Source organism: Sapajus apella, unplaced genomic scaffold (genome assembly GCF_009761245.1).
Source record: "Sapajus apella isolate SASKATOON/1434 unplaced genomic scaffold, GSC_monkey_1.0 scaffold98, whole genome shotgun sequence".
Lineage (NCBI taxonomy): Eukaryota > Metazoa > Chordata > Mammalia > Primates > Cebidae > Sapajus > Sapajus apella.
The window spans coordinates 6967454-6977402 of NW_022437038.1; the positions used below are offsets into that span (position 1 = coordinate 6967454).

A 9949-nucleotide genomic window follows, 5' to 3' on the forward strand; every position below is an offset into this window, starting at 1 on the left:
CAAAAAAAAAAAAAAAAAAAAAAAAAGAAAGAAAGAAACAATGTCTCCCTATGTTGCCCTCAGCTTCCCAAAGTTCTGGGATTGTAAATGTGACCTACCCTACCGTGTAGGGCCAAGCTGCTGTTTCTTTAACACATAAAGTTCTTAAAGGTCACCTCAGAGAGGTTTTCTTTGAACACTTGTTACCAAGTTACAATGTAGCTTCCCATTCCCACTTCATTTCTGTAACATCACTGTGTATTATATTCATTATTACTTGTTTACTTTTCTTCCTTTTTTTTTTTTTTTTTTTTTTTTAGAGACATTATCTTTCTCTCTCACCCAGGCTGGAGTGCAGTGGCGCAGTCACGGCTCTCTGCAGCCTCAACCTTCCAGGCTCAAGCGATTCTCCTGCCTCATCCTCCTGATTAGCTAAGACTATAGACATGTGCCACCACGCCCGGCTAATTTTTTAAGTCTTTTTTAGAGACGAGGTCTCACTGTGTTGCCCAGACTGGTCTTGAACTCCTAGGCTGAAGGGATCCTCCAGCCTTGCCCCCCAAAGTGCTGGTATTAACAAGTGTAAACCACCATGCCTCGTCTTAGTTGTATACTTACTTATTGACTCTCACCTCCCGCTTCAATGTAAGTTTCATGAGAACAGGGACCTTGATTGTTTTACTATTTTATCCCTGGTAACTAGACTTGTGCTTGGCATATAGATGACATTTAGTAATTACTAAGTGAATGAATGGGAATATTTGTCTCCTGAAAATGCTTAGTCTGGCCACCAGTTTGACTTTTGAACTATGTGGTTTTAAGTTAGTACTCACAAAGTGAGATGCATAAAGAGTAACAGTAAAATCAAGGAGAGGTGGGGAAAATAGGAGTGGAGAAAGTAAGATTGAGTTATTGAGATGGATTAGTTTTTTGTTTTGTTTTTGAGACAGGGTCTTGCTCTGTCATGCAGGCTGGAGTATAGCAGTGCAATCTCTGTTCACTGCAACCTCCACCTCCTGAGTTCAAGTGATTCTCCTGCCTCAGCCTCCCGAGAAGCTGGGATTACAGGTGTGTGCTACCATGCCCAGCTAGTTTTTGTATTTTTTTTTTTTTTTTTTTTTTGAGACGGAGTTGCACTCATGTTACCCAGGCTGGAGTGCAATGGCGCGATCTCGGCTCACCGCAACCTCCGCCTCCTGGGTTCAGGCAATTCTCCTGCCTCTGCCTCCTGAGTAGGTGGGATTACAGGCACGCACCACCATGCCCAGCTAATTTTTTGTATTTTCAGTAGAGACGGGGTTTCACCATGTTGACCAGGATGGCCTCGATCTCTTGACCTCGTGATCCACCCGCCTCGGCCTCCCAAAGTGCTGGGATTACAGGCGTGAGCCACTGCACCCGGCCTAGTTTTTGTATTTTTAGTGGAGAAGGGGTTTCATCATATTGGCCAGGCTGGTCTGGAACTCCTGTATGCCTGACCTTAAGTGATCCACCCACCTCAGCATCCCAGAGTGCTGGGATTACGGGCGTGAGCTACTGCAACTGGCCGAGATGGATTAGTTTTGGACCCACTTATATGACATAGCCATTCTAAGAGGGAACTTGCTATGTTTCCTGTATTGTTTTTTTGTCCACTAGAAAGCTAGTTCAGCTGATGAATGTTACCTTGGCAGGTTGTTTCTATTTCTATTTAGGACAAGGGCTTTCTGAGAAAGTCAACCTCTAGATTTTGTTTCCTGGATTGTTGTCAACCTGTTTATTGCATGCCTGTTGTATGCTAGCTATTGTATACTAAATACTGGAAATACACCCTGTCTCTGTGGAGAAGAAAGGACGGTTTGGCTGATTAATGATAACACTTGTTTCTGTATAGAACATATGCAGTAATGTCATCTCAAAAGAGAGGTAAGAACGTCCAGGCACAAAACAGGACTTCACAAGGTAGTAATAGTTTTCAGACCACGCTTTCAGCCTGGAAAGTAAAACAGGATCCAAGCAACTCAAAGAGCATCTCAAAACATGGAGAAGACAATCCAGTAGGAAATTATGAACATGCTGATGATCAAGCTGAAGATGCTCTGCAAATGGCAGTGGAATATTTTGAGAAAGGTAAAGGTGGATTGTTTTCCTTATGAAAGTCCTATTTCTGTAAGAGTATTCTAGTCTTTTTTCTTAAGAATTTTTTTTTTTTTTTTTTTTGAGGAGGCGGGTGTTTCACTCATTTTTCCCAGGCTGGAGTGCAATGGCGCGATCTCGGCTCACCGCAACCTCCGCCTCCTGGGTTCAGGCAATTCTCCTGCCTCAGCCTCCTGAGTAGCTGGGATTACAGGCACACACCACCATGCCCAGCTAATTTTTTGTATTTTTAGTAGAGACGGGGTTTCACCATGTTGACCAGGATGGTCTCAATCTCTTGACCTCGTGATCCACCCGCCTCGGCCTCCCAAAGTGCTGGGATTACACGCTTGAGCCACCGCGCCTGGCCTTTTCTTAAGAATTTTTAAAGGGCCGGACGTGGTGGCTCATGCCTGTAATCCTAGCACTTTGGGAGGCCGAGGTGGGTGGATCACCTGAGGTCAGGAGTTCAAGACCAGCCTAGCCATCATGGTGAAACCTCATCTTTAAAAAAAAAAAAAAGGAATTTTTAAAGGAAAGCATAATTTTGCTCATTCATGTTTTTGTTTATTTAATAGACATTGAACACTTACTATGTATCAGCATGCTAGGTACTAGGGACACAACAACAAAACTTACTAGCAGAGTGGTTCCCAAACTGCTGCATATTGCAATCACCTGAGAATCTTTTTTTTCTTTTTCTTTATTTTCCCCTCCCTCTCTACCTTTTCAGCTCTGAGAATCTTTAACAAACAAACAAACTGTTGTCAGGCATCCACTCTTTTTTTTTTTTTTTTTTTTTTTTTTTTTTGAGATGGAGTCTTGCTTTTGTTGCTCAGGCTGGAGTGCTGGAGTGCAATGGTGTGATCTCGGCTCACCGCAACCTCCACCTCCTGGGTTCAAGCAATTCTCCTGAATTGCTTGAACCTGAATAACTGGGATTACAGGCATGCGCCACCACGCCCGGCTAATTTTGTATTTTTAGTAGAGATGGGGTTTCTCCATGTTGGTCAGGCTGTTCTTGAACTCCCAACCTCAGGTGATCCACCTGCCTCTGCCTCCCAAAGTGCTGGGATTACAGGTGTGAACCACCGTGCCCGACTGGCTTCCACTCTTAGACTTTCTGATTTTATTGGCATGGGATGCAACCTGGCATAGGGATTTTTTTAAGGCTTCCTAGGTGATTCCAATGTATGGCAGAGTTTGGGAACCACTGTCCTATTATTGAAACAGGTTGAAGCCAAAGTCAGTGCTTTTAGTTAGTTTAGAATAAGAATGTCAGCGCATGATTCAGCTTTCCTCACTGAAGGTGCTATTGCTGTTAAATATTCTTTAGTTAAAAACATCTTTGAGACCAGGCATGGTGGCTTACGCCTGTAATCCAAGCACTTTGGAGGCCAAGGCGGGTGGATCACCTGAGGTTCGGGAGTTCAAGACCAGCCTGACCAACATGGTGAAACCCCATCTTAAAAAAAAAAAAAAAAAAAAGAAAAAAAACAAAAACATCTTTGAATGGTTTTTGGGAAGACACTTCTTACATAAACAAACTCATTTATTTATTTATTTTTGGAGACAGGATCTTGCTCTCTTGCCCAGGCTGGAGTGCAGTGGCATGATCATGGCCCAGAGTATATTTGACCTCTTGGGCACAAATGATCTTCCCATCTCAGCCTCCTTAGGAGCTAGGGCCATAGGCATGTGCCAGCATGCCCAGCTAGTTTTTACATTTTTTGTAGAGATGGGGTCTTGCCATGTTGCCCATGCTGGTCTCAAACTCCTGGCCTCAAGTGATCCTCTTGCCTTGGACTCCCAAAATGCTGGAATTACAGGTGTGGGCCACCACACCTGGTCATTAAGCTAGTCCTTTAAAGAGTTTCAAGTTGTTATTATTGAGGCTGAAGACAGAAATAATTTTAAAGGTCTCGCTATTTAATATTGTTTCTTTTTTTCAGGTCCCATTAAAACTTCGCGGAATAAAGATAAAACGTTGGAAAAACACTTGAAAACTGTGGAAAATGTGGCTTGGAAGAATGGGTTAGCTTCAGAAGAAATTGACATTCTATTAAATGTTTCACTCAGTGGCAAATTTGGTAAGTTGAGGAGATGCTTTTTTTTTTTTTATCTTTTAACTCACCTAGCACCTATATTTTTTATTTTAAAAATAAATTTTTTATATTTTCTTTTTTTACGTAATAGAGAGAGGGTCTCACTGTATTGCCCAGGCTGGTCTCGAACTCCTAGACCCAAGTGATCCTTCCCCATTGGCCTCCCAAAGTGCTGGGATTACAGGCCTGAGCCACCACACCTGGCCCAAGGGGATGTTTTCTGATTTTTTGTTTTTTTGAGACAGAGCCTCACTCTGTTGCCCAGGCTGGAGTGCAGTGGCATGGTCTTGGCTCACTGCAACTTCTGCCTCCCAGGTTTAAGCAATTCTCCTGACTCAGCCTTCTGAATAGCTGGGACTACATGTGTGTGCCACTATGCCTAGGTAATTTTTTGTATTTTTTTTACTACTCTGGAGGCTGAGGTGGGAGGATTTTTTTGCTACTCTGGAGGCTGAGGTGGGAGGATTGCTTGAGCCCAGGAATTTGAGGTTGTTGTGAGCTGTGATTGAACCACTGCACTTCAGCCTGGGTGACAAAGTGAGACCGTGTCTCAAAAAAAAAGAGAATATCTGTTCTATTCTGCTACTCTCCCTTCTTTTTTGGGGCGAGTGGATGATATAAATATATATATTTTTAATTTTATATATATATATAATATGTATTTATTTATTTTGAGATGGAGTCTCACTCTGTCACCCAGGCCGGAGTGCAGTAGCATGATCTCCACGCACTGCAACCTCCATCCACCACCACTCCTGGCCAGTTTTTGTGTTTTTAGTGGAGACGGGCTTTCACCATGTTGGCCAGGCTGGTCTTGAACTCCTGGCCTCAGGTAATCCACCTGCCTCTGCCCCACAAACTGCTGGGATTACAGGCGTAAACCACCATGCCCAGCTATATTTTTATTTCCAGTTTACATTCTCTCCGGAACAAATATGTTCTTAAATATAACACCTCATGCAAGGTGTCCCTTGGTAGCTTTAAATAAATCTATCTATTATGACATTAAAAAAATGAAATCTTTGAAATATTCCCATGATTGAAAGGGTTTTTTGGAGATATAACGCTTTTTTTTTTTTTTTTTTTTTTGAGACAGAGTTTCACTCTTGTTGCCCAGGCTGGAGGGCAATGGCACAGTCTCCACTCACTGCAACCTCTGCCTCCCAGGTTCAAGCAATTCTCCTGCTTCAGCCTCCCTAGTAGCTGGGATTACAGGTGCCCACCACCACGCCCATTTAATTTTTTGTATTTTTAGTAGAGATGGCGTCTCACCATGTTGGCCAGGCTGGTCTTGAACTCATGACCTCAGCCTCCCAATGTGCTGGGATTATAGGCTTGAGCCACCACTCCCGTCTTTGTCTTTTCATTTTGTTTCTTCTTCTTCTTCTTTTTTTTTGAGATGGAGTTTCACTCTTGTTGCCCAGGCTGGAGTGTAATGGCGTGATCTTGGCTCACTGCAACTTCCACCTCCCAGGTTCAAGTGATTCTCCTGCCTCAGCCTCCCAAGTAGCTAGGATTATAGGTGCCCAGCACCATGCCCAGCTAATTTTGTGTTTTTAGTAGAGATTAGGTTTCACCATGTTGGCCAAGCTGGTCTTGAACTCCTGAACTCAGGTGATCCACCCACCTCAGACTCACAAGGTGCTGGGATTGCAGTTGTGAGCCACCATGCCCTAATAAAATTCATTGTTTTAAAAATTCAGTATTTTTGTTTTTGGAGACAGGGTCTCACTCAGGCTGGAGTCCAGTGGTGCAATCTCAGCTCACTGCAACCTCCACCTCCCAGGCTCAAGCTGTCTTCCCACCTCAGCCTCCCAAATAGCTAGGACTATAGGCATATGCTACCGCATCTGGCTAATTTTTGTACTTTTTGTAGAGATTGGGGTCTCACTGTATTGCCCAGGCTAATCTCAAACTCCTAGGCTCAGTCAGTCTTCCAACCTCAGCCTCCCAGGAGGCTCCACCATGCCCAGCTAATTTTGATTTTTATTTTTCATGGAGACGGGGTCCTGCTGTGTTGCCCAGGCTGGTCTCAAACTCCTGGGCTCAAGTGATCGTTTGCCTCAGCCTCCCAAAGTGCCTGGATTATAGGCATGTGTCACCATGCTCGGCCTCAAATTCAGCATTTTTTAAAAAGCATAGTCACAGAGTTGTATAATCATCACCACTGTCTAATTCTTGAACATTTTTATCACCCCAAGAAGAAATTTATATTTTTTAGTTTTTTTATTTGAGACAGTCTCACTCTGTTGCCCAGGTGGAGTGCTGTGGCATGTTCTCAGCTCACTGCAACCTCTGCCTCCCAGGTTCAAGTGATTCTCCTGCCTCAGCCTCTCAAGCAGCTGGGGCTGCAGGTGCCTGCCACCATTCCTGGCTAATTTTTTGTATTTTTAGTAAAGACGGGGTTTCTTCATGTTGGTCAGGCTGATCTTGAACTCCCGACCTCAGGTGATCTGCCTGCCTTGGCCTCCCAAAGTGCTGGGATTACAGGTGTGAGCCACCATATCCGGCCTATATTTTTAAAATAGAAATATTTGGGCCAAATAATTTGCCATATATAAATATATATATATATATATATTTATTTATTTATTTATTTATTTTTTTGAGACACGGTCTCACTCTGTCACCCAGGCTGGAGTACAGTGGCATGATCATGGCTTACTGCAGCCTCGACCTCCCTGGGCTCAGGTGATCCCCCCACATCAGCCTTCTGAGTTGCTTGGACTACAGGTTTGCACCACCACCCCTGGCTAATTTTTGTATTTTTAGTAGAAATGGGGTTTTGTCATGTCGCTCAGGCTAGTTGTGAACTCCTGAGCTCAAGTGATCCGCCTGTGTCGGCCTCCCAAAGTGTTAGGATTACAGGCATGAGCCACTGTGCCCAGACATTGCCTTATAGTTTATGTTAGTAGTTAAAGGTACATTTTTGTTTTGAACAATTTATTTATTTAAGATGGGGTTTCACCATGATGGCCAGGCTGGTCTTGAACTCCTGACCTCAGATGATCCGCCCACCTCAGCCTCCCAAAGTGCTAGGATTACAGGCGTGAGCCACCATGCCCGGCTTTTTTGAACAATTTATTAATAATGGTAAGAGATACTGAATTTTACATACTGTTGTTTTTTTTATTTTTTATTTTTGTTTGAGACAGAGTCTCGCTCTGTTGCCAGGGGCCAGGCTGGAATGCAGAGGCGCAATCTCAGCTCACCGCAACCTTTGCCTCCTGGGTTCAAGCAATTCTCTTGCCTCAGCCTCCCGAGTAGCTGGGACTACAGGTGCGCGCCACCACGCCCAGCTAATTTTTGTATTTTTAGTAGAGACGGGGTTTCACCGTGTTGGCCAGGATGGTCTCGATCTCTTGACCTCATGATCTGCCTGTCTCGGCCTCCCAAAAAGCTGGGATTACAGGCATGAGCCACTGCGCCCGGCCATACTGTTGGTTTTTATTGCCTTCAGTAAAATGTGAGATTTTTAGAACGAAGAGTGAATAATAGTGAAAGAACAATTGAGACACTAAAATGTTTAATTTAGCTTGTCTGCTTTCCAGGAAATGCTGTCAACACACGGATATTGAAATGCATGATCCCAGCAACAGTAATATCAGAAGATTCTGTGGTTAAGGCAGTCTCCTGGCTTTGTGTTGGCAAGTGTTCTGGTAGCACTAAGGTAACCTTTTAAAACACTATGTTGCTACGTCCTTCAGAACCACTTAAGGGCTGGCAGGGAAGAGCCACTTATGAAGTAATGGCAGTGGCCTTTTGTGTAAAGCTTGTAGTTTTGGAATAGTACATCTTGATGCAAGGACTACGTTAAAACAGAAATTTTTACTGAGAAGTAAAATCTGTCATTCTACTTGGTGCTGGAAGCTTCTAAAACAGCCTGGGGAGTGGGGAGGGTGAATTAAACTCTTCTGTACCGGTTATAGTTCTTTAAAGATAAGTATTTTGTCTCTTTGATAGGTACTTTTTTATCGTTGGCTGGTTGCAATGTTTGACTTCATTGATCGTAAGGAGCAAATTAACTTGCTCTATGGCTTCTTTTTTGCCTCATTGCAAGATGATGCATTGGTGAGTAAAAATTGGACAGTATTGAGCATCAATCAAATAGTACATATGTGTATATTAATGTACCATATATGCTTCAGAGTGCTACACAATGTGTTTTTCCTTATTTTAAAAATAAGCATACAGAAATGTACCAAGATAACATAGTCATATGAAATATACAGAAAAGGCAAAGAATAGCATTCTGTTTTGCACCTGTCTGTCAGATTAACAAAAATTTTTTATCATATCTACTTTATATCTTCTTTTAAGGAAATAAAAATGTTACAGATAGAGTTGATTCCACAATGGAGTCTCTGTGCTGAACTGGAGCACTCATTGCCATCTTTCCCTTTTTAAACCACTTCAGCAGGGTCCTATGAGTCATTTACTCTATATTTTCTTGATTAACACTGCAAAAATCCTCATCAGAATTGAGAAGGAGAGAATTCCTTTTCATGAGTGCTAATGGAGTGATTTTGATTAAATAGCATAATTATTTCCCTTAAAAACATTAATAACTTGAAGAAATCAATCTACTGTCCACCTGGAAGACTTTTAGGGACCCATCAGTAGTTCATGGACCATGTGAATCACTCATATAACTCTCTTGCCTTTCGGAAGGGAATTCATTTATTGATTTTATTTTTTAAAAATGATGTTTCCAGTGTGTTCATTGCATTGCCCTACGCACTGTAGAAGATTCAAAGTTTAGCATAGAGTTTCTTTACTCCAGGAACTTGAAATCTAGTTCGGGAATTAAGGAAATCACATAGAGTTGAATTATCAAAAATAGTATATGATAGTTTGAGGACAATAATTGCTGTAATATTTCCAGGAAGGAAGAAAGCACTATAAATCAAAATGATTAGTAAAAATACCATAAAGTATGTGGGTGTTGAGCTGGGCCTTACAGGTTGAATAAGATTTGGGATTTGATGACAGAAAATGATATTTGATATGATGGGAGATAGTTTAAGCAAAGTTGTGAGATGTGTAAATTGTGTTTTAGGAGACCTTAAACAGACCAGCCTGACTTAATTAGAGGTGGTGGTAGGTGGTAAAGCTGAAAAAGTTGGGTGAGGACAGATTGTAGAGTTCTTCCAATGTGATGCTAAGGAATTTGAACTTTATTCAATGGGGAAATCACTGAAAATTTCTGGGTAGGATATGTTGAAAGCAGGAAGCTATATCTAGTAGTGCCAAACAATGTGAATTAGGAGGGAGGCTGAAGGCAGGAAGACTGGTTAGGAAGCTGAACGTGGTAATCTAGGTATATCATGATATCCTAGACAAGAAATTCTCAAATATGATCTGTGGACCCCCTGAGGCTCCCTGAGACCCTTTCAGGAAGTCTGAGAGGTCAAAATTATTTTCATAATCCCAAGGTATTATTTGCCATTTTCACTTTGTTGACCTTGGCACTGATGGTGCTAAAGCAATGGTGGGTAAAACCGCTGGCCCTTTAACATGAATCAAAGCAGTGGCACCAAACTGTACTAGCATATTCTTCATTGTGTTCTTCATTGTGGTAAAAAACAAAAATGCTAATTTCATTTAAGAATGTCAAGTGAAGCAGTAAAAATTAACTCATTTTTATTAAATCTCTTTTTTTTTTTTTCCCCATAAACCTCTTGTTGAAAATTTATTCCCCCCAATGTGAGGGGAGGCTTTTTTTAAAAAAAAAAAAGAAAGAGGCCGGG

General features: G+C 42.1%; 1 protein-coding gene across 4 annotated transcripts in view; it reads left to right on the forward strand.

Moving 5' to 3' along the window:
• CENPI (centromere protein I) overlaps positions 1-9949 on the forward strand; it is a 72432-nt gene that overhangs the window by 1537 nt on the left and 60946 nt on the right. For 2 of the 4 annotated variants that reach the window (XM_032257791.1, XM_032257792.1), the window contains exons 2-5: positions 1853-2088; positions 4047-4184; positions 7751-7869; positions 8163-8270. In XM_032257791.1, coding sequence (XP_032113682.1) covers positions 1866-2088; positions 4047-4184; positions 7751-7869; positions 8163-8270 — 588 coding nt within the window. In that variant the 5' untranslated portion in view covers positions 1853-1865. Of the gene's footprint in view, positions 1-478; positions 625-1852; positions 2089-4046; positions 4185-7750; positions 7870-8162; positions 8271-9949 lie in introns of those variants that run through there. The other 2 variants (XM_032257790.1, XM_032257793.1) reach the window with 2 other exon arrangements.